Here is a 24,972-nt window from a genome sequence, read left to right as displayed (position 1 = left end):
GTTTGATTGAAGGTTTATGAATGCTCCATATTTTTTTTCTCCACAAAACAGAGAAGCTGGGACAAATTCAAGCTGATGAGCCATGTGAAATGGTTAAATAAATAACAACAGAAAGAAGGCTTTTCAGACCGTATATAGTGCCGGGGTCAAGAAAGAAAAGTAAGAGGATTGCATTAGTTGCTGGAGCCATCCAAGTGCAAATAATAAGGCTGGGAGTAGCATGTAGCCTTTTCTAGAACGAACACCTGGTGCCTGACTCTTTATGTCAACTATTTTTTTGAAGGGGAGCTTTGCAGGAGTCAGTCTGGCGTGTTTAACTGGGGTGAGAGCTGGTGCATGCTGTGCAGGGGTCTCTTGCATGCGTCACGTTAAGCACAGAGCATTGGTAGTGCAAGGGGCTGAGGCTGGAGCTTGCGGGGGGATCCTTGGAGCATCAGTGGGATCTGGAAGTCTGGTTCATTTATGTCCATTTTGATAATCCCAGCCAATGTTTTTTGGCTCATGACAGTTAGGACTTGCTGATGAATAAGCAAGAACCTGAAAGTTGTTGAAGGTAATGAAGTGTCTATGAAATATGCTCCTTGACAAGGACATGTTTGTGTTGCATATGCTCCTTTTACTGCTACTGTCTTCAAGCTTCTTCACCTGCATCTTTAATAGGGAGGCAGACACTGCTCTGCTAGCTACAGATCTTCACACTTAATTTCCTGAGTGCCTGAGTTTGTCATGAGGAAGTTGCTGCAGACTTAAAAGTAGCTCTATTTCTCAGTCACTTCATTGTCAAATCAGTCTTTTCATATGAGGGTACCTTCTTGCACCCCACTTTTTACAGCATTTGAGGTGGGCTGGAATGGGTATTAGAGAGGGTACCAGTCTCTAGAAGTATACGCTATAGTGGACTGAAGAAATGATATATTTGCCTCAACACTGAGAAGGGAGCATGTATTGTTGGCATTCTTTAAGAAACAGAAAGATCCCAAAAGCCAAGCAAATGGGAGATAAAGCTTGCATGAGGCTTTTGAAAACAAGTCAGGGAAGAGAGAGCATCCTTGGAGCTAGGTCACAACTAACCTGCCCAAGCCACTGACAGGAGGCATAAGTCAGCCCTCCTCAAGGCTGGAACTGCCCAGCACATTTTGCTCCAGTTTCTTTGGATGGGGAGATTTTCCAGGAATTCAGGGCCTCTGGGGCTGCTGAAGACAGAGGCACCAGCGGGACTCACTTTTGCTGAGGAACAGGGACCTCGAGAACTGAGTAGCTTCACAAAACCAATTTTGTGCATCCTGTTCCCTGGTGCAGAGGATCTGAGACTGTGAGAGTATCAGGATTTCAGCCTTGCTGTTGCCCTGGCCCTCTTTCAGCTCTGAAGGATGCTCTTTGGGCAGAAAATCCCACCATGCCTCTGCAGCTAATGGATAGCTGGTCATCTCTCTGTGGAGTGCTGATGATCTCTGTTGCCATATTGCCACCTGTACCCAGCACAAAGCCATGTTCTCCTTAATTACTAACAAAAATGTCACTTCAGAAGCCTCCCAATAATTACTCAAGTACCCACTTAAGTGGCTTTTAATTTAGGCTCCCCACCTCCATGCTTGTACATTTTCCAATTGCCAAGCACAGCTAGTCTTATGTGTAAGCTTCTGCCAAAAGAAAATGCAAATAACTTGCCCCCTGGTTTATAGTACCTTGCACGAACTTCAGTGAGCCCATAACATCTCAGAAGATGGTATTTCCAACAGGCTAGAGTAGGAGCATTCAATCATAATGAAAGATGAAGGCTCTTATTGTGAGTTTCCTTCCATCTGACACTTGGCAATGCTACGGCACCTTTTGTTGGAGTGCTGCTCGCTGCTTTGCCAGCTCGTCTCGTTACCAGAAGCTGCCCCTTGCCCCTGCGCTGGGGCAGGAGTGTCACACAGCAGACAGCTGCCCCAGGAGTGCCCATGGGCTGCTGTAAATGCCATGGGGCTGGTGGCATAGCCATGTCCACCGTGCTGGGTACCACAGGATGGGCAGCTGACACTGTCCCTGGGGTGGTGGGCAGGGAGCATTCCCAACTTTGCCACCTTCTTTGTGGGGGTAGAAAGGGAAACTCAGGGGATCTTGTCCTCTCATCCTGAAGGACCTGGCCATGTTCAAAAGGGAAGGCTTTAGGACAGGACTTTGATGGGTAAGCAGGGTCCATTCCCTGTTTCTCCATGTCTGATAGAAAGCATTGCTCTCTCCACTTACTTCTGCTGTTTTACAAGGGTAGTCTCTGGACACTGAATTCAATCAATGACTTGTCTGTAGCAGGCTCCAACAGCCCTTTAACTGAATAATGTTTTTTTTTTGTGTTATGTGACGGAATAAGACCAAAGAGATACTAACTCTTTCCTTGAAGTGGGAAAAGAAACATGCATATGAAGGGGGAGGACAGGCAAGCGTGGCCAGAGAGGAGGAAAGAAATCACACTGTATGGGAATTCCTTGTCCAAGATAGCAGCTGTAGAGAGGTCATGAATAAAGGACGCAAGGAAACAGGGTTGCCCATGTCCAAAAGCTATTCTTGTAAAGCCCCAGAAGAGCCCTACAAAGTGGTTAGAGCAGCTGTGGCAGCTTCTGCTTTAAGCACTTCTGGAGTTCATCAGTCTGAGGGCAGAAAAGGCCAAAACTGTAATTCATGTCAGGGAGACATATATGAGTGATACAGGTTGGGAGGCTGTGACGGCTGCCTGTAGAAGGAGCAGCCAACCAAATCGGTAGTGGTGCTTTTTTCCTTTGAAAAATGCCACTTTATCAAAACTAGGGGAGGGAGAAAGGAAATAGTCATTTCAGAAGAGCCCTTTGCACAGGGATTTGAAGACCCAGTTTCATGCCCCTGCTCTGCCTAGTGCAGAAGCAGAGACTTGAGTCTTGGTCTTGAAAGTGGTGAGACCACCAGTTCTACCACAGCAGCGTGCTTGCTTGCTCTTCTGGCATTTCATCGTGAGCTCCAAAAGGTCTCATTTTCATTCCTTATGGGGAAGAAACATAACTTTGAACCCAAGATTTTCTGCAAAGTGGATTTCTGTTCATATTAGCTCTAATACTGACTGACACCGGGTGAGTCTCTGAAGTCAGGCAGGACTGTTTGTGACTGCGTAGTCTGGTTTCCTGCTTCACTCAAGACAGGACTGCACAGAGCAACCTCAGTAAGTCCTCTGTGACAGGCATATCAATAGGGCAAGGAACTTTTAGATAAGTGGAATTTGGACGAGATGTTAGGAAGAGCCTTTCTCAGCTGAGGGTGGTGCAGAGCTGCATTCCCAAGGGACCTGTGGGATTTCCACTGCTGCAGGTTCCTAAGCAGGGATCAGACCAACCTTGTCAGTGATGATGGAGGTACTGCTGGCACAGTACAGGGGTGACTTCTCCAGGGTCCTTTGTACCCTGTGCGCTATGATATCAGCTCATCTATTTTTGAAAGAGGTTGGCTCTTAGGGTGAAATGATAGAGAATCCATCACAACTCTTGCCATATCATTCTCTTGATGAATTACCTTTGCTATTAACAACAAACACGAGCCTTGCCTTGACTCATAGCCTCCAGAGCTCATCTGACTTTGCTGGATTGAAAGAGCCCCTCCTTTCAAAAATGTTCGTACAGAGAGGTGAGAGATTTATCAGTCAGGGCCAAGTCTTCTCTGTATTCTCTTGGATACAGAGGATCTTAACCATTTTTCTTCTGTGGCCAGATTTTCAGCAACAGCAAACTATCAGTGGCCACAGTATTAACAGGCTAAATACAGCTGAGTACCATAAGCATTTTCACACGGTGGCCTCATGTGGATTCCCCATAGATGTGCTTATTACTGCATTAAAGAGACTGAACTGCTTGATTCTCTCACTATACCCGTATTCTTTGTAGACCTCAAACCCTCTTGGAGCTATGTTCTGATCCCTGCCACTTCTGAAGTGTGGCAACCAGACTTTGTAACTTTTGTGATACCGGTGTTTGCTGCCCTGGGTACAAATGTGACAGAGCATTTCTGCTTCTGCTCCCTATTGCTCCATGCGTGTGCCCATGGGCTTGGGCTCTCCTAGCTACAGTTCTGTGGAGAAAGCCCCTGTTCAGCTCGCTCTCTCTCATGGTTTCCAGTTCCCAGAGTCACTACTTTCTGGGGGAAAAAGTGTCCAATCTCAAAGTAACACAGACTGCACAATTTATCCCCAGAGGTTTGCTGGCTGTGTTAAAATGAAACTTGTGTCTGTGAACTCAGTTTCCATATCAGTTCAGTTTAGTCTCTTCACCAGACCTGCTGCGATCACTAATTACTGCTACATTAGCCTTTGTATCCTTGGCAAACTTAGATTTGCTTCCAGGCCACTGCTATCTTTATTGGTGTCTGGATTGCAGTAGCTGTGAGAGTTTGGGGAGAGAGGACATGGGATTTCATTTTACTAGGGAGATAGAAAAGTTGATTTATTGCTGGGGAGGGAGGTAAATTACAATGCAAATAGCAAGAGGTGTGTTTGGAGGCCAGGGGTATGTGGGGGAAGTGATGTATTCACCCAGATCCTTTTTACCCAGCACTTCAGGTCAGCAGGAGATGAGGGAGTCTTCAAACCTTGTCCTAGCTGTATGACAGCTGTAATCTCTTATTTATGTTTAGTGTTGAGTATGCCCTTGCACTATGCGGGAGAAATAAGAAGGTTTGGTTAAATAAGATGCAATCTGGATGCATGTAACTACAGAGGCATCCCGAGGGCAGGATTAATGTCCCAGCACTCCTGTTCTGCAGAGCTTGATGGCAGTGGGAGTACCAGGTTTTGTCAGTCACTGCATTTCCCGTGAGCTCTCTGAACTGCAAGGGGTCTTTGCTGGGTGAGAGCAATGGGCTGCCCCTTTGAAGCATTGCTCTTCTGACCCACCAGGATCTGAGATACGACCTGGCTCAGGATGTAAGTGCTGAGCTTCTTATGGATTTGGAGGCTGCATGAAGGGACAAATGAAGTTTGGGGTCATGGAAGGCCTCTTTAGGTGTGGCAGAATCCACTACATGCAAGCAGAGAGATTTTATGGGTCTGGAGGGAGTTTGTTATTTCTTCTTGACAGCTTCTCTCTCTTCCTCCCCTCTTGGCCTATGCCAGTGCAATGCATGTGCATTAACAAGGCTGATGTCTCTAATCTCCAAACCCTGACTTGCTGCAGAGCAGACCGTCCCACAGCCCTCCTGGAGAAACGCGATAGGGGTTTCATTCTCCCTCCCTTCCTTTTATCATTCTCAATCACATAATCGGGCTGTTTTGCCTCAGCCAAGATCTAATCAGGAAGGATCTGTTTGACTTTCAGCAAAGTCAGCTTGATGGAAACTTTAAATTGAAAGGCTTTTCCTGACATGCTTGAAAACGGTTTTGGTTGGAGTCAGTGCCTGGCTACATGGTTACAATGTGAGGAGGTTTCACAGCATGAGCAGCTTTCCTTCCTCCCAGGGAGAGGGGAAAAGCCTGAGCAACTCCTTAGACCTCCTGAGCTCAGGGGTTTGGAGGCCCTCAGCCTGAAATTGCACCATGGGGTCACACTCCCCTCTCCACCCAGACCACATCACCTTCAGGCAGGTGAGATGTAAAGCCAGACACAACCAGGTTCAAGGTCCATGGGAACTGGGCACCTCTCGCATTATTGGAAGCGGAGGCCAAAATGGGCTACAGGCTGCCATCAAATAGGATTCAAAGACAGCGATGGGCATGGCTAACCTTTCCTAGGGAGGGGAAGGTTGTAGGAGTTGTCTTGTTCATGAAAGTGCTACTACCCTGAGGTCTGAGGACTAGGTCTCTGCTTCAGACAGAGAAGGGCATGATGCGTGTGTATTCAGTCTCAGGCTCACAACTGGGGTTGTTCTGTGGGGGCTGTTTCATCCTCAAGCTCCTGCTCTGCATTAAAAGCACAAGGGATGTGGTCTTTTTGTCTGTCTTGCATGCTGTATATGCAGACATAAGACCTGGGATGAAATCTCAAGTCTGCACTCTTCCTCCCCTTCCAGTTCCTTGCAGTTCCTGTGGCTTAGGGCTATTAGATGGGTGGCCACGGGTGAAGAAGTCCCTAAGGGGGCAGATGGAGGGAGTTGCTGGAGGTTGGGAGGAGACCAGTGAGGAAGAAGAGGTGGAGGGAGGGAGGAAGGGAGGCAGATGTCTGTCCTGTCTTTCAAATTCAACAGCTATAGTGCAGGCAAGGAGATACGCTTAGGTGGGTGCTTCTAAGCCTGGAGCAGCTGGTTGGCTGTGTGTCCCTTGCTCAGGAAGAGAGGGCTCTTAGCTCTGCCTTGCATGATGTTATCTGCAATAGAGTACCTATCCTTTCATTGCTCCTTGATTGGAGACCATTCAGTGAGGCCTCCTCCCTGCACTGCCTTAACGGCTGAAGTGCTGTGTGGGAGCTGTCACTGGGCAGGTGTTTGCAGGCCCTTTCCCTTGGACTCCTGCTACTGATGAAGCCACAACTGAAGCACATCACTGCGAGGACAGCAGTTTTTCATGCCCTGGTCCCACTGGGGAAGGCAATGGCAGAATAGCTGATGAACAGGACTGCTGGGGTGGGGTGGTAACAGCAGCTTTGAGGTGAGCCCATCTTGAACATGCCTCAGGTCTTGCTCTGGCACATGGGACAGACACTGACCTGTCTGCAGGGGAGTCTCTCTTTGTATGTGGGAACAGTTTCAGATGCCCCCTGGTACTGCTCCTTTTCAGGCTTTGTTTTGGGGAGACAACCTTTGCAGCAAGGCGTAGGCAGCAGAATCAACCCTAGATGGTGTCCCTTCCTGCCATTTCAGCAGGTGCTTCCAGGACCCAGGAGACAAAGTCTGTTCAGCCTTCTAGGAGGCTTCTTGAGGAGAAATGCATCATGGCATTTTCATCCCTAGACAGCCACAATTGCCTTCAGTGAAGCAAAGCTTTCTTGTGTTCCCCTGCCTCCACCTGGTATAGGCAACAAGTCACTGAGGAGAAATAAAACCTTTGTTAAGTAGAAATCCTCTCTTAAACTGGAAAAAATATGTATGAATATATAAAATCTGAGTAGAATTATTTCTTTTTCTGGGCTCCGGTTGGTTTTGTTGTGTTGGTGCTGCTTGTGGCCAGGTTTTTGCAGCAGTGGTTTCATTCTGCAATCTGCATAACTGCTTACCTGCCACTTGCTTTAGGACACAGAAAAGCCCAACTTCTTCCCAGGCTAGAGCTGTTTTTAAAGACACCGGGTAGGCTAATGAATACTCCTGGTGACAATTCGCAAATTTTGTTTTAATTGAATCTTTGAAGCCAAAAAAGGGGGTGAGGGGCCTATTAAATAAATTATTTCAATATAGCAATCAGATGATGCAGGATCTTCTGTATTTATTAAAAGGCCTAGTCAGCTCAGAGCTCAGCTGTGTGAGAAAAGCCCAGAAAGCCAGCCAGTTTTCGTACTCTGCTGCTGTTTTAGGGCCAGATCTCTCTCCCCGAACAGCATATTTTTAAGTGGCCATGTGAATTCTTATTAGGCATCCAAACATAGATATAAAACCATGCATTGTAAACAGAATTACCCTGCACATAAACTGAGCAAAATACTGTAAGGTCTTTTCTTTATCAGGTTACCCAGGCATGTTTTTTTTAAAAAGTCCACCCACACAGAGAGGCTGGGGAATGCCAAAGCTGCATGAATTTTAATTATGCTAGACACACAACAAGGGGCTACCTTGTAAAGAATAAAGTTAATAAAACATGGATATGGGCTTAATTCTGCTTAATAAGCAGCCCTGGCAATGCACATTTTAGATGTAATTTGCACAGCGTGGAAATTGGGTACAATTCTTAAGAGGTGTCTGCATGCAGACTTTCAAACTCCACAGTGCCTTCCTATTGGAAGAGATTTGTTGCTATGCTGCTGTAAAATGGTGAATTAGGCCATTCATAATCATGGGCCAGAGATGGGTGTCTTTCTTTTCCCCATTCAACTACAGCAATCTGCATATACATTTTAAAGTGGTATTAAATTTAAATCTCTTCCTTAACTTTCATGCAAGCATTTTCAGTAGCTATGCAGATAAAACAGCAACAAAACTGCATACACTTCTATCTGTAGTTAGCTCTGTGCGTACAGAATTAGTAAAGCAGAGATATGCCTAATGATTGAATCTACAGAACATAGCCTATGGCTTTTGAAGGCTCTATGAAAAATAAACAGGATATTCTGTTAGCAGCCCTGCGGGAATTATTGCACTTCACTAAGGAAAGATGCCAGTAACCTCCGTTTTGACCTAGATAGATCGTTCTGTTTAGGAAGGTAAGGGAATGCAATTCTAGTTCTCTTTTCTAGCCACCAAAGCCCTGAAATTCAGCCAGGCCTTCATTTTAAACCTCAGCGCTGAGGACAGAAGAATTTATTTATCAAGTGAACAAAACCTCAGAAATGACAATGTCTTGAAACATTTATATTGTCCTCTGTCCATAGCACGCGCCTAATGCATAGGCGCCTGTATGCTTGGGGTGGGGATATTTAATAAGGATTGTGAGTCTGATTCTCCAACAGCCATGGGGAGTCTGACCCTCTGCCTGCTCCTGTGTGCGGGGTAGGGTCTTTCTGCACAAACTTCAGGAGAAGCATTGGCATATCTCTCCAGAGTGATCAAAACACTGTCGTGCTTGTTCATCTTATGAATCTGTGTTATCCACCCTTCCCTCTTCATAGTGCGCACTGTGCAGCTTTCCAGACTGGGACTGGAGGTGAAGAGGGAGCCCAGGGGACAAGAAGTGGGGGAGAAAAATTGCCTCAATGTTTATATAATATAGAGATTATATATGGATAAATATGTAAAAAAAAAAATGTGCCTTAAGGAAAAATGCCATATTGGCCCAGTTTGGTCAAACAATTCAGCGTCCATTGGTGGCAATGAGGAACGCAGCCCCTGGATTCAGCAGGGGCTTGTTGGTATGGAACAGCATAGGCTACACTACCCTCAGAGAGGAGTAGCTGATACAGATGAAAATGGGATATGTTTTGAACCCTGTTTGCCCAAATGGAAGTTGAAGGAGAGAACTTCTACTGGCAGAGACCAAAGCACATGGAGGCTTTTCTGTTTCGCTTGGCAGCCCACCTAGGGTAACGTTTCACCTGCAAGAACGATAGTGCAGGAGCATGATGAGGCTGGTCTTCAGTTCTCCAGCTCAAGACCAAGCTCTGGGCTTGCTTAGTGTTTGTAAAAGCATGGGCCGTTCAGAAAATTTTGTGAAGTTGGGGCATGATCCAGAGTGGTGCAGAGCAGATGTGCATGCCAGTAGTGTCACCAGGAGTTCATGGCGCTGTACCTGTGTTCAGAACTAAAGCCCGTGGATTCCTTGGCTGTCTATAAATAAAAACGGACCTGGATGTTAGCAAATGCAACGTTATATTCAGTTTCACAAGCTCTGCTTTAATTTAATTCTGTCACTGCAGAGGCGGAGAGACCTGGGAGAAGTATTTCTTTTTAGAGTTGTGGCAGCTCTCTTTTCAGATCTGCAAATCACCAGAAAAAAAAAATACTGTGACCAGCTTTATCATTGATTAGGATCATTTTTAAGTGCAGAGCTGCTGCTCCTAGTTTACAGCTACACAAGAAAACAAATTAGTCGCATATCAAAATAACTGAAACTTATCTAATATAAGGGGGGAATAAAACAGCATTCTTTCACTAGAGATTTGAAGAGTACAGGCAAAAAAGTATCTTTATATATAGACAGAAAACCTCTTTCTTGGGAAGATAGCAGATTTTCTCACATCCTTTGAAGATGAAGCTTTGGATAATTCACTGGCAGTTCAGGCAGTGATTCTCTGATTGCAAACAGCTTTCTTTAGGCCATGCCTGTTCCTTGTACTGGAACATTCTTTGATGTCAAGTGAAATAATCCATCAGAGAATTAAAATATGAAGCATTTTAGTTACAGGAAAGGGAAGAAAAATCTTTATTGATTGGGACAATGAGATCTGCTCAAAAAAGTTGGCAGCAGTTAAAAAGAGATCAACAGCCAAACATTTATATCTCCCAAATGGTTTTGAATATCTTCCTCCCCTGTTCTCTCCTGGAGAACCTCATTCCACCTTATTTTGGCATGCATAGGGATTAAGAGTGAAAATGAGGAAGTAATGCCAGAGTTTAGTTAATCTTTATGGACATAGTGGGTGTTTTTTTTCAGTTGCCTGTTTTTTCCAATACATTGTAATAGTTTAGAGCTGAAGTTCTTGCAGTGAAGTAGTTACAAAGATTATTTTGCTGAAGCTGGTAATTCCCCGGGGGTGCCACCAACTAGTTTAAAGTGCTCTCTTCAACTGGGAACATGCTTCACTCCTATAGCTTCAGGGCTGTATTCAGTCTCATCCTGCCGCTAGTACTTGCCAAAGTGTAGCTGGGGCAAGTCCCCTCTTCCCCACTGACATCCCCTCTCCCTCCCTCCACCCTGACTGCTGTACGCTCCCCCAAGTATCTTGCTCATCACTTTCTCCGCATACACTCATTAGTGGTTACTTGAACCTGAAATCTGGTGAGCACCATTCTTACGGCAGCAACAGCAGTTACTTATGTGGATAACCAGGGACATATTTCTGCATCTTAAATTTTGTTCAGTGCAGTTTTGCGGCTGGAGACACGAGGGAGCCAGCAGCCCAGCTCCTGCGGGGTGCCCTGAGCAGAGCACCTGCTGAGAAACCGGTGGTCTGCCTTGGGACCGCTCGTACCCAGGCAGCCTGGCAGTGCCCACCACTGCAGTCGGCTTGCACCGACCCCCCCACCCCGGCAGCGCAGCCCTTGGGGTGCCGGGGGCTGTCGCCCTCTCTCCGCTTGTACAGAGAAGCAGGGAAAGCCGCGGAGATGGTCGGGGGCGGGTGCTAGGGCACCTCCAGCAATGGCCGAGGAGGTGGCCAGGGTGGCTGCACAAGTCGCAGGCGGGTCCCTCGGAGGGGGCGGGCGGGGCTGCGGCTCCGGGGAAGCCCAGTTCTCTGCGGGGGCGGCGGGCCGGCCCGGGGGCTGCCCGGGCGGAGGGGCAGAGCCGTCGCGGAGCTGCAGTCGCTTTGCTCTGCCTGTGCGATTCTTCTCATCCAAACCTCGATCACGTAGGATTGCGTAGAGGAGGGCGAGCGGGAGCAGCTGCAATTCGCCCGGAGCCCAGCTCCCGGCCGGCACCGACCCGACCCGCCCGGCCGCCGCGGGGCTGCGGGACTCCCCGCCTCCTTGGCGTGGGTGTGCGGGGGGGCTTCCCCGGCCCCTCCCTCCCCTCTCGGCCCCCCCCCTCCCGGTTCCCGGGCCGGAGGATGCGGGCGGGCGGCGGGCGCGGCTCGGCTCCTCCTCGCCCCGTCGCCGTCGGGCGGCACCGCGGAGCATCCTGAGCCCTGCACGAAGCGACAGCGGCAGCCGCACCCCCCCGCCCTCCCCCTCCTCCTCCCCCTCCCCGCCTTGTATCGCTCCTCCCGCCGCCGTCCCCGCCGCGGCAGCCGGGCCCGGTGCCGCCCCGGTGCCGAGCGCTCCGCGGCCTCTCGCCGGGCCGGACGATGTGGGTTGCTGCCGTCGGGGAGAGCCGCTGCCGGGGCAGAGGCGGCGAACAGGGTGGAGGGAGCTGCGCCAGCCATGGCGCTGTGAGCCTGGGGCGCGGAGCTGCGGCGATGTGAGCCCGCACCCGCGGCCGGGACGCTTCTTTTTTTTTTTTTTTTTTTTTTTTAAATTAATTTTATTATATCGCCTCTTTTTTTTGTTCCTTTGCTGGCCTGGTGCTTTTTCCTGTGGCTGCTTTTTCCTTCCCCTCCCGCCCTCTCTGCGAGCGGAGTGGGGAGGGGGGGAAAAGAGGAAGAGGAGGAGTGCAAAGAGAAACGCAGCGCAGCTCGCCCTGAGCCCGGCCGCGGGAGCGGAGCCGCGTCCATGTGCGCGCAGTGCCGCGCCGCGCCTGGGAGCCACCGCGCTGGGGCCGGGACCGGCCGCGGGCCGGGGGGGCTCTGACTCATCCCACGGCCCCTCGCCGGGGGGCGGCCGACGGGAGGAAGCGCCGTCGCCTGCGCCCGAGCGGAGCGGCACCGCGCCGCAGGGACCCGCGGATCCTCCGCGCCCCCACCTCCCCTTTGGACACAGCTGCCGCCGGCGGACCTTTGCAAGCGGGGCAGCCGCCTCCCGGATTTACAGGGCGCGGGGGTGCTGCCAGCCCGGCCGGGGGTCTCGCCGACGGCCGCCCGCGCCGGGATTTGCGCTCCCCGGGGACAGACCCATGGGCGGCGGGGTCCAGCGGCCAGCCATGGTTGTTAGCCCGGGCACCCTGCTCCGCCTGGCCGGCTGAGCCCTCCCCGGCGCCGGGACTCGAGGCTGCAGCGCGTTAACCGGGGCGTCCCCGTCCCCGCAGGGCGCGGCGGCGGCTCGGCCCCAGCGCGCCCGGGCGGCGCCCCCCGCAGCGGAGCGGAGCGGCGCGGGGGGCCCATGAGCGGCGATGGCAGCGGCTATCGCCAGCTCGTTGATCCGGCAGAAGCGGCAGGCGAGGGAGTCCAACAGCGACCGGGTGTCCGCCTCCAAGCGCCGCTCCAGCCCCAGCAAGGACGGGCGCTCCCTCTGCGAGAGGCACGTCCTGGGGGTCTTCAGCAAAGTGCGCTTCTGCAGCGGCAGGAAAAGGCCGGTGAGGAGGAGACCGGGTGAGTACGGCGGGCCGGGCAGCCCCGGACCTACTGGGGTGGCTGCTCCGGGGGGGTCCCCCGGCACCTCTGGGTGCCGTCTGGGGACGGGCTTGCTCCGCCCCCAACTTTCGCCCGGGTGCTGGCGGGTCCCCTTCCCCGGGCTGGTGGGATGGGTGGGCACCGAGAGCCGCCAGCATCCCTCCGCCGCTGTCCGACGCGGGAGCAAAGCGCGTCCTCGGGCAGGAGAGTCCCGGCGGCTTAGTCCGTGCTATCTTAACCCCGAATTGTATTTTTCTACCTCCCTGTAGGTCCGCTTTTCAAACAGTCTCCTCTTATTTTCTGCGTAGTGACAAAGAAATCGATAAACTGAGGATAAGTTAGAATTGTGGCCATTTGATAACTAGATCCATCAAGTGCTACTTCTCGAGCAGAGTTGCATAGAGAATTTCATTAGCTCAGAAAGCTTTCCAGATGGCAGCTGCACGACTGTTGCACCTAACAGTGAATTTGCAAGAACCTAGAAATGCTTTTTAGGCTAGTCTCTGTCACCTTTATTTTATCTTTGTGTGTGTGTGTGCACTCAGTCTTGGTTCCTTGTGGAAAACTTCAGCCCTAAGTGTACATGTTGCTCACATTTTCATGATGAAGCCCCACCACCCACAGTTTCAGTTCCGAGCAGTGCTCTGTGCTCTCAGCTGTCCTTGGTAGGCGTGAGAACTCAGTACCTGGCAAGAGTAGGCCCTCTGATTTCTCAGTGGAATTAGTATTTACTTCTTCCTTTATTTTTTCACTGCTATAAATCGCCACTAAGGTAAGAAAACAGCGATTGGTTTGAGAAGCTGCTGTGAACATACACTTTTCTCAGGTGTCTGTTAGTATCACAGTTAAAAAAGTGTGATACTCGTTTACTCAGCTCTTAGGGATGTGCCATCAACCTGTGTAATCCTTCCATGTTTCCCATGTATTTTAATATTTTGTTCGTTGATTAGTCTCTTCATGAAGCCACTTTTCCACACCTGAAGTCTGTCAGTCATGGCTCTACAGCAACGTGTCAGAGCTAGTTGAGGGCTGCTCTTCTGGTCTGTAGATTGAGGTACGTGACCTGTACTCAGCTGAGAAACAAAAAGAAATACAGGAAAAGTCTTTCGCCACAGAAGGCCACTTACTTTGTCAATGAAGGGAAAAGAATAATTACTCTGTTGGGTTGCTGTCAGCACCCCTGATTCACAGGCTGTGGGGCAGGGACTATATTGAGATAGCAAAATGCTTTGAGACTTGCAGTGCAGGGGGTTAGGCTGTGAAAACCAGACTCTTTAATGATCTGTTTTAAAACAGTTACCGAAGAGGATGCCAAATACCTGAAATATAGCATGACTTGAAATATTCAAAAGGAAAAATGTTGCCTCTTTTTTTTTTCTTCTCAAGTTATGATGACTGGTAGCTTGCTGGACCATCCTGTATATTAGTTATCCTGCGAGCACAGGCCAAAAGGTGGCTCTTGCCCAAAAATTGTCGTCATTTTGTCTCAGGAATCATTCTTCGTAGGATCGAGAGTGGGACCTGGGAGTCTCACTGATGAAATCTTTTCTTGTTCCTCTTTCCTCCCCATCTCCATCTGCTATTGAATGAGGTCCATCAAGGACTAAAAGGGCTGGGAAGTCTAGACCTGTTACTTCAATTTCAAGATGCTTCGTCTCATTAACGTCTGAGTGACTTTTATGGCAGGGTGTGGTTGGTGAGGCTTTTTGTTGGTCCTACCACAGAGCTCCCAGCTGCACAGGTCCAATTCTGCTTCCTTTGGACTCATTAAATGCCTGTGAAGAGTTGATGAATTCTAAGAATTCCCTCAACTTTCATGGACTTTCATGTTGAGGAAGGTATTCGATAACTTACCAGAGTGATTTAAGGAAGACTTTTTATTGACTTAGAAGAAGAATCAATGCTACTCAGTGCTGTAAAAATAGAGCTGTTCAGTCTTTAGAGCTGTCAGTCAATCACTCATAACCAGTAGTGTATTCATTTTATAAAATTAAAGAAGTAGAGGAATTAAGTTGCTTTGAAAAAAGTTCAAGTGTCCTTTCCTAGGCTGTGGACTGTGTCTGCTTTAGTTCCCTATATCTATCTTTTAAATAGAGATTTATTTCACTGGTGTATCGTATTCCTGGACTCAGGTGTGCTGCTCAGAAGGCAGCATGCCTCTGGGTTTGCTGCGACTAGGATTGTTTATTCAGGGAGTGTATTGTGCCCAGATAATTTATTCATTGCAGAGTCACTCTCCTGCATGGAGAATGACATGCAAATGAATTGAAACTGGTTTAAAGAAATGTATGTACATTCTGCAGTGACCCACAACCCCAGTGATTATGTGTTCTTAATGACATGCTGGCTCAGTAGTTTGCAAGTCAGTGAAAGGAACGTGAGAAATATCTACGTTCAAAAGGGTTACAGTCCCATTTGGAAATGGTACAGAGAGGACTCTCCCCATTTTACAGAAGGCGAGACCAAGGCCTGGAGCAGTTACCTGTCACAGAGACCTAATTCCTGATGCTCGTTCCAACACACCGCGCTGCCAGTGAGCTTACGATGCGGCAATGGCGGAGCTGTAGCAACTTGCACCGTTACAGAAATATAACCCCGATGGTGGTTTATGTTCCCTTTGCTCTTTGCTTTTGTAAAAGTAACTCCGCGAGCTTACGTCAATTACGTGTTTTTTAATATGCAGCTCAAACAGTGATGTAACTAAAATCTTCAGTAGAGGTGTGCGTGAGCACAGTTATTTTGCACTGGTTGGCATCTTGTGCTCCGCTTCACAGCCTGTGTGAAGTACTCCTGCTCTTGTATGGGAAGGGAGAATTCGAACCTAGGAGAAGTTCAGGCTCGTTCGGCGGTGGGCATGAGTAGTCGCAGGTTTTGGCAAGCTATGGGGAACCAGCTCCGCACAGGGACATCTTGTATAATCAAAGCTATCAGCTCCTAGGGAAAACGGACTGCAGAAACTTCTCATTTGTTGGTTGCAATAAGCACTGTGGTGTAAAATGAGCACTTGTTTTGTCTGTTTTTTCGATGGGCAAAGGCAGCTCTCTCACGTGTGTGCTCTATGTTCTTTTATATCTCTTGCCTACGTTTGGCTCTAAGATGACTTATCAGTTTAAGACAAGGGTGCTGAGTGCTGTGGACTAAGCTGAAAATTTGGACATGTGGACTTAATCCCATTAGCGTGAATTAATACAGGTCATTGGCCGCAATTGTGCAGGTGCCAAGCAAAATATGCATATGTTGAACAGCACCTGTATAAGGTGTATACATGTATAAGGTACAGCTTATACATGTATAAGGTACAGCTAGAAAAGATTAAATTATATATTTTGCTTTGACCGTAGTAACTTGACAGAGGATTCAAAAGAAATTGCTGTATGACATGGCTTTTTGGTGCAGGTTCAAGAGATGGATCCTTCATCAGAGAATGATAGATCCAAGAGTTGAATGCAAAAGACTAGACAAAGCAGCACTCTCTACATGACTTCTCTGCCAACAAATGGTTGAACCAAGTAGTTTCATCCCCTTTGTGGCTGAATTAAAGCATCCAGGCATGTCCCTTCTTCAGCTGTTTTGTAACAGGCTGGAAACCCTGGGCTTGTGGGTCCAACTTGTTTCTGAAAGCTGTGGCTGTTGCTTCACTGACCATCTTAGGCAGAGCTTGCCGCAGAGAGCTGGGTCGGAGGTGGTGTTCCATCATGCCGTGGCCTTCTGTCATGCCATGGCCACTGCATGGCAAAGCCGAGGAGTATGGGTGCCTTGCACGAAGGGAAACAGGCTGGAGCATCAGGCACAGTATCTGTTGGGGGTTGGTGGAAATTTTATCTGAGTGAAGCACACTGAAGGGGTGTCTTTGCTTGGGGAAATCATATTTGAATTCAGGCAGCTTTGGGTCAGGTGGTGTCAGGCACTGTGTAGCATCGTCTCTGTCCCTTCAGGTGTTGCTTCTGTAGGTGAGTTTCCAGCTCAAAATGTGGAGCTCGGTCTCAAACAGGCTTTTTACCCTAGGAAAAACAAAAAAAATTCTGTGTTGTTTTTTTTTTTTTCCTTTTTTTTTTTTCCCGTCTGATATACATTTGATGCTTCTCCAGGGAAAGAATGCTTTTCCTGAAGGAGATCTAAAGGCTTCTTCCAAAGTGAAGGAAACGGCTCACAAATAGAAAAAAAAGCAGTAACTTAAAACATGTTTTACCTCTGCGATATTTCTCACTTTGAATAATAAATGGAGATTTGGAATTTAAAATATATGTATGTAGATATTTTTGTAGCAGTAGAAGTAAAATATAAGAGCAACTTTAGCTGAAGGACACAGAAGGACTTTGTTCATTCAGAGATTCATTTAAAACATTTGAGAAATCTGTCACCTCTGCAAGCTGTTAAATTCCCTGAGTTAAATCCTGAAGTCCCTTCTGATTTCATGCAGGGTGAAAATGATGATTGAAGCTCATGGTAAAAACCACCTTTTTAGCTCCCCGTTAAATTTGTTGTAGTCCTTGCCTGCTTTTATGGAGTGGTTCATCTCAGAACAGCTGTAATATCTGCCTAACCTGTGGAATTTGGCCCCTCTGTTGCTGCAGTGTCCTGATGCTGGCTACATCATCTCAGCACATAGCTGCTATCTGCAGTAGGATTCAGGCTGGATCTGAGTGCTTTTCCGTAGCGTGTGTATGTGTACGTGGGTGTGCGCCCAGCCAAGGAGGGTCCATCACATTCTTCTGCCTGCTTGTCTGCAGGAGGTGCTGTGCCCCATCTCTGAGGAGTGGTTGGAGGGAATGGAAATGTCTGGAAACACTGGCATCGCCTTGCCAGCAAGAGCTGTTAGAAGCGCTAGCTGAGGTGAGGGCATGTATGCCGAGTTCCCAGCCAAACATGAGCCTGGATAACGTCAAGGGGAAGGGGCACAGCATTGAGGGTGTGAGTCCTCCTTGTTTTGGGCAGTTCGTCGTCAGTGAGGTCTGCCGCTGGTGCTGTAAGCTCCTTCTGCACCCGCTAGTGCTAGTGAACGCTGAAATAATCAGGAGGGGGGAAGAGGCTTCCTCCTGCTCGTGACATCTCGGCAGATGGGTTTCATTTTATCAAATCAATACCCGGGGGTGGTATCGCACCCGTTCGTGACTTGCAGATGTGGTGACTGTCATCTGTGCTCAGATATTAGGGGAGGGGGGTCAGATAGCAACCCCAAGCTCTCTGTCTCTAAAATCTGGGGAAGAACTGCAGGCTCCTGGCTTACTCCAGAGCATGGAAAACTCAGCAGCCAGCCTGCTTCGCAACACAGATTGCGGGTGAGCGTGTCAGTCAGTAAGCCACTTCGTACTAGTTCTGGACTGGTTGATGCCAAGAAAATCCGTGGAAGTCATCCAAGCTCCTGGAGGGATGGATATCTTCTCTCCCCATGGCTTCAGGGGTAGCTGAGCTTGTGGGAGCAGTGAAAATCATTAGCCAGCAGAGGAGGTTCACTATTAGAGCAATACAAATGATTGATTCTTCCATCACCAACCAAATGGAAAAGTCAGGGTGAAAAGAGGTTCATGAGTGATTATTTTCCCTCCCCATAAAATAAAAGATCCATATAAATCAGTTTATCATTGATTGATATAACTGTTTTTTTTGGGGAAAAGGGTGCAATTTCATTTGTAGGATTTTTATATGTGTATTTTTCTTTAACTTTCAGGTATACTTCTAAATGAAATGTTTTAGAATAAAAACCCAAAAGCTTGAGTTCCAAAAATACCGAAATGAAGACAAGATTTCCTCCCTCCCTCCCTCCCTCCCTCCCTCCCTCCCTCCCTCCCTCCCTCCCTCCCTCCTCTCCTTCCTTCCCTCCTTCATTCCCTGAATTCAGCATGAATTTAGAAAAATTTCAGTAGACCAGATACTGCATATTTTAACAGATAAGGTATCTATTACAAAAAGAATTTCAACAGGTTGACTTGGGCAGTGTGGAGAGCAGAGCTGCCACAGGAGCTGAAGAGATTGTAAGAATCTCACTCCTATGAGAGACAAGCATGATCCTGAGTCTCACTACGTTGAGGAGCAAATGCAGACTCCCTTGGGCTTATCTTCTTTCCCCTCCCCAAATGGGCACACCATGAACTGCCAGCTAGCATGGTGAGGTAGGCGTTTGTTCCATTCCACTGGCATTCGTTCCATTTGATCCATCCCTCCAAATGGTCATGTGCACATTATTTCTGGGAGTTTCCTACTCCTGCACAGTTGAAGCCAAGCTGTGATTTATTATTATTAAAATCAAAGCAAGAATTTTAACAAGCAAAACACGTAAGAGATTGACATCCCTTTCATATTTCCAAGCTCCATGGCTTGGCAGAAGGTGACCAAGAGTACAGGAGAGAGCAGGTCAGGGAAAGCAGCTCCAAAGAGCTAACCCTTAAATATACAGACATTTCTGTGTGCTCCGTGTGCTGTTATAGCATCATTGCCATGGCTGCATTATTGTTGTGCCTTAATCTTGGAAGTCTCTTACGAAGTAACCTGTACTCAACCTGTCATTGCTAGGCCACTCTCCATCATCTTTGCTAAGTCATGGGCAACAGGAGAGGTGCCTGAGGACTGGAGGAAAGCGAATGTCACTCCAGTCTTCAAAAAGGGCAGGAAGGAGGACCCGGGTAACTATAGACCGGTCAGCCTCACCTCCATCCCCGGAAAGGTGATGGAGCAACTTGTTCTTGGTGCTGTCTCTAGGCACATCAAGGATAGGGGGATCATTAGGGGCAGTCAACATGGCTTCACCAACGGGAAGTCTTGCTCAACCAACTTGATAGCCTTTTATGAGGATGTTACCCGGTGGATAGATGATGGTAAAGCTGTGGATGTGGTCTATCTCGATTTCAGTAAAGCGTTTGACACGGTCTCCCACAGCATCCTCGCAGCTAAACTGAGGAAGTGTGGTCTGGATGATCGGGTAGTGAGGTGGATTGTGAACTGGCTGAAGGAAAGAAGCCAGAGAGTAGTGGTCAGCGGGACAGAGTCCAGTTGGAGGTCTGTGTCTAGCGGAGTTCCGCAAGGGTCGGTTCTGGGACCAGTTCTATTCAATATATTCATTAATGACTTGGATGAGGGATTAGAGTGCGCTGTCAGCAAGTTCGCTGATGACACAAAACTGGGAGGAGTGGCTGAGATGCCGGAAGGCTGCGCAGCCATTCAGAGAGACCTGGACAGGCTGGAGAGTTGGGCGGGGAGAAATTTAATGAAATATAACAAGGGCAAGTGTAGAGTCCTGCATCTGGGCAAGAACAACCCCATGTACCAGTACAAGTTGGGGACAGAGCTGTTGGAGAGCAGTGTAGGGGAAAGGGACCTGGGGGTCCTAGTGGACAACAGGATGACCATGAGCCAGCAGTGTGCCCTTGTGGCCAAGAAGGCCAATGGCATCCTGGGGTGTATTAGAAGGGGTGTGGTTAGCAGGTCGAGAGAGGTTCTCCTCCCCCTCTACTCTGCCCTGGTGAGGCCACATCTGGAGTATTGTGTCCAGTTCTGGGCCCCTCAGTTCAAGAAGGACAGGGAACTGCTAGAGAGAGTCCAGCGCAGAGCCACGAAGATGATTAAGGGGGTGGAACATCTCCCTTATGAGGAGAGGCTGAGGGAGCTGGGTCTCTTTAGCTTAGAGAAGAGGAGACTGAGGGGTGACCTCATTAATGTTTATAAATATGTAAAGGGCAAGTGTCATGAGGATGGAGCCAGGCTCTTCTCAGTGACATCCCTTGACAGGACAAGGGGCAATGGGTGCAAGCTGGAGCACAGGAGGTTCCACTTAAATTTGAGGAAAAACTTCTTTACTGTAAGGGTGACTGAACACTGGAACAGGCTGCCCAGAGAGGTTGTGGAGTCTCCTTCTCTGGAGACATTCAAAACCCGCCTGGACGCGTTCCTGTGTGATATGGTCTAGGCAATCCTGCTTCGGCAGGGGGATTGGACTAGATGATCTTTCGAGGTCCCTTCCAATCCCTAACATTCTGTGATTCTGTGATTCTGTGTACCAAAATCATCTATTGTGTACCTGGGCTGTACACATGTATTGTTGTGCCTTAATCTTGGAAGTCTCTTATGAAATAACCTGTACCAAAATCATCTATTGTGTACCTGGGCTGTACCTGGGCTGTACACCATGTATTCATGGTTTGTCTCTATTCCTTAGCTAACACAGTATTCTTCATATTAATACGTTATCCTTTCTGAGCATAAAGCAAACTGCTACATCTATTGTTTTACCTTTACCCTGTTCTGACATGTAGCAGAATCCTGAAATAACTTGGCCTTTCCGGAGGCTGGTTTTACTTTACATCTCTATTAAAAGCCATAGTAGAGCCATGGACACACTTTGTGCCCCTCACCCAGCAAACACCACTAGCGGGGGCTCCTGGAATAAGTTATTTTTGAAGGGGGGGTTTGTGCTTTGAAGGGAGTCAACGTGGACACTGAATTTTTGTGGCACGGTAGCAGGGCTGTAGGGCTACAGCTTCCTGGCAGTACGGTCTCTGAAAATAGCAGCTACGACACATTTTTAAAATGGTAAACCAGAAGGCAGCTTTCTGGAGAGCTGTGGAACACGGGTGTGGTATTCACTGTTCAGGCAGACCACTCCGGCTTTGCCAGCCCCCACGCTGCGGCACAGACAAGTATCTGCTGCGTTCCAAGTACTGAATCGGGGCTCTCCGAAACCCTGATGGAGCTTGCGCGGCTGCTGAGAAAACTCAGCCGATGCACCCTGACACCTGTCAGACACCTCTGCTGTCCCGTGCTCATTCCAGGTTGTCCTGGCTAAAGGTTACAGAGGGACAAAGCCACGGGCGTAGAGGCAGGGTGGTGGCCTGAGCCCTTCTTGGCCTGGCTGGCTGGCTCCATGCAGTGGCTCCGGCCGTTTCTGCTCTCTGCCCTTTCCCCATGGAGTGGGCTGGGCTGTGCGATGAGGGTTAATGCTGGAAACAGCATCATCACTGAATGGGGCTTCGCAGCTCTGTTCCTGCCTCTCCTCTGTGGCTTTGGGTCTGTCCCTTTCCCCCAATACCACGGGGAGATGGCTGCGCCGCTGTGCCTGGGGTCCCTCTAAGGAGATGCCATACAGAGTTGTGCTGCTTCTCGCAGAGCTCTAACTTTGGAGGAGTATTGAGCTCTTGTGCAGACCCTGGCTTGGGTCAGGGCAGGGGGAGGTAGCAATAGCAGCTCCTCTCTCTTCTCGGCACCACATGCATCTGTTGTACCTGAAGTTGTACGTGGGAGGAAGGGGGGATTTTGTCCAAGAGTCTGCCTTGTGTCAATGCCCCCTTTTCCTTCAGCATTACTGAACACAAGGATGAACTGTATTTTGGATGGTCCTTGGCACTGTCATGGTTCCAAAGAGAAACGCTCAGCTGGGACCTGTGGCACTTCTCTGGCCAGAAGGTGGGCAGCCGTGGTGAAAGGAGGGGAGTGGTTATGTTGCCGCCTGCCTGTGCTCCCTCTCTTTCTTTCTGGGGCCTTTTCAGTGTGATAGTTCATGTTTGGAGTGCTTGACTCCATTGACAGATGTCAGAAAAGGGGAGATGTGAAGTGGCTGGTTGTCTCCAGTGGATGAAGATCCAGGGCTAGATACAGGTGCTATGGTGGTGGAGAGCACAGAGCTTCTCCCTCATCCTGCAGCAGCATCCATGGAGCGCACTGTGCAGAGCCCTCTCCCCATGGCGCTCCCGTCTCACTCTCCCTCCAGCAGTGTGCTCTGGTAAGGGGATATTTTACATCCAGTGGATGGCTACATGCTGTGAACTGGCAAAATATCCACAGAGAGGCAATATAATTCTGTTACTTGTTCCTCTTTCCCAGCTGAAAGCTGATTGCGGTCATGATAAAGATAAAAAACCCCCAAAACATTCCTTTATTGAAATATGTAAGTGTTTTGGATTGAAATGAAGGAAGAAAAGAGCCAGGTCTTGGGGTTAATAGAACATGCTCACTTAATTGATATTTATCTAGAACAGCACAGTTTGCAGTCCCCTCCTCTCGCTGGCTGCACAGATAGTTTCTTTGCTTAGTAATTGCCACCCATATTGCCCAAACTGACAAATAAATGTATTTCCTTCATTCCTCAAAGCAAAACTGTTTGCAAAAGTATGGGACTGCTGCAAGTGAAGCCAGGCTGCAAAAGTATGGGACTGCTGCAAGTGAAGCCAGGCTGCAAAAAGCCAGTCCACATCTTCCAGAAAACTGAAACCCAGTAGAAATTAGCAAAAAGACACAGTGGTTTTGGCTTCCAGGGGTGGGCTCGGGGTTGGGAAGCACGTGGCGGTTGCTGAAGGATGCTCCCCGGGGGCTTGGGAGCTGCTGGGCTGCAGGAGATGCAGGGATCACATGTTGGCAGGCGAGGGGCTTGGACCGTCTGCACATTCCCGAGCTGGTCCTTCCCCTGGCACAGCTCCTGTGACTGGATCCGGGTCTGAGCTGCTGGCTGCCTGCACCCTCCGCCTCGTTTATCGATCTGCAGCCGTTCGTGCGGGCATCCTCTGGTGACCGATTTTCTGCGAAGGTGGCTGAAAGGGCTGGCAGAGCCTGTGGTATAACCACCAGTTCTCTGCTGGCTTTTTATAGCTTGGTTTTATGCTCTTCAGTACGGGGTCTGCCTGCTGGCTGACACACAGCATCGTTATTCAAAAATTTATAAACATTTGTTTTGGCTTTTATTTCATTTCCTTCTGTGCTTCCTTAAACATTTCTTCTGTTATTTTTTCTTTCTATTTCTTCAAACACACAGCTCTACTTTCCATTAAATCAATTTTAGGTTTTAGAGCTAGAGCTTGATAGCAGCTCCTGAATGACTGGAAAGCACCAGGTGAAGTTGGAGAGCTCCTTTGCTCTGAGCCCTTGGGTGGCGAGTCCCTCCCGGGCAGCCGGAGGAGCAGGAGCTGTGTCCGGAGACCTGTTGGAGAGGCAAATTTTCTGTTTTCACTCCGCCTGCGCTGTGTCATCCTGAGCACACACATCCCTGAGTAAATAGTTTGCTATTTACAGCTCTCTCCCAAGATAGCAACGGGGTGGCTGGTGAACCTGCTTGTCTCGCTTGAGTCCTCGGGGCCGGCCAGCATCGGGAATGGGGTGTTTGTAGTGAGATACGAACCATGAAACAGCATCCTTATTCAGAACAGAGCTTTAGATGGACTGAGGCGGACGATGGCTTTCTCACACTGCGAGTGTTTTCATTAGGTTGAAGGAAGCCTCTGGCTCAGATGGAAAATTAAAATCATTCTACAGGTAAAAAAAGATGTATTTTCACAAAGCAAAAGGAAAGAAGAAAGTACTTTTGAGTCATGTGGTGAGTTTTGGCCATCTTTAGCATGATCTTCCTTTAAAGTGTAATATTGTTTCAAACCGGAGTACCACGAGCAGCACATTTTCTTTATGCATTTGTGTGTTGTGTAAGATTTGTCGAAATTTAGTAACATCATAATTTTAGGTCAAAAAATGCTTGCAAACTGCTACAGGAAGGCTTAAGCTGCATTAGTGCAATAAGCAAAAAACATTCTTACAATACAACCTGATTGATTCAAGCTTTAATTTTTCTACAACACAGGCTCATTATCTGGTAAATAAAGAAGTCTCACACCTCTCATCCCTTTGGAAAAATGCTGAGGGAGTGCGTGAGGAAGACTAGCAAAAGGGGATGTTATTGCCTGGTGTTATTGAATGCTTGCAGAGTGACACTGGGTTGTCATCCTGAGTTGCCATCCAGTGATTACCCAGGGCTATTCTGCAGGCTGGTGTTGGTAGGACCAGGTACCCTCCCCAAGACCGATAGCATCTTCAGTGATTAATTTCTGCTCAGTGCTTGTTGATAGCGTGTTCTGTCCGTTTTCTATTTTAATGAATTTATTTTTCTAGGCATGCGGAGCAGGGTGGAAGAATGATGTAGTTGTTCCCGTAGTGTGTTTTGTTTGTGTGAGGGACTTCTTGGTGTTTCTGCAGTATTTCAGGCCTGCTGGATTGATGGGGGGAAGCGGAGAGATTTAGCATCCGAGAATAGCACAAATCACAGCGCCGTGGCAGGCGTGAACAGCAGGGATGTCGTCTGCTCTGCTCGTGTGGGGACTATTAGTGATCTGGTGCCTTGTGTGGGGCACTTCAAGGCAAGGGGAGCTGAGGATGGTGTCGTGGAGCCCTTTGACAAACTTGGGGTGCAGAATTGTGATAATATCACCAAGTCGTGGTCTCCTAGAAGCAAGGCTGAAAGGACCCCCACATCTGAGCGGTCCAGCCACAGCCCTGCACTGACACCAGGCGTACATCCGCAGACAGGTGTTTCTTTAACCTGTTTTTTACACCCTCCTATGGAGCAATTCTA

At 48.6% G+C, this 24,972-nt stretch overlaps 1 protein-coding gene across 1 annotated transcript in view; it reads left to right on the top strand.

The window, feature by feature from the left end:
• The first annotated feature begins 12,433 nt into the window (after nucleotides 1–12,433).
• The window catches only part of FGF12 (fibroblast growth factor 12), a 102,251-nt gene continuing 89,712 nt past the window's right edge, over nucleotides 12,434–24,972 (top strand). Inside the window, exon 1 of the mRNA XM_068406414.1 lies at nucleotides 12,434–12,632. Coding sequence (XP_068262515.1) covers nucleotides 12,434–12,632 — 199 coding nt within the window. The remainder of the gene's footprint in view (nucleotides 12,633–24,972) is intronic.

The sequence above is a fragment of the Nyctibius grandis genome, chromosome 8, assembly GCF_013368605.1.
Source record: "Nyctibius grandis isolate bNycGra1 chromosome 8, bNycGra1.pri, whole genome shotgun sequence".
NCBI classification, from domain to species: Eukaryota; Metazoa; Chordata; class Aves; order Nyctibiiformes; family Nyctibiidae; genus Nyctibius; species Nyctibius grandis.
This window is presented reverse-complemented; position numbering and strand designations above follow the sequence as displayed.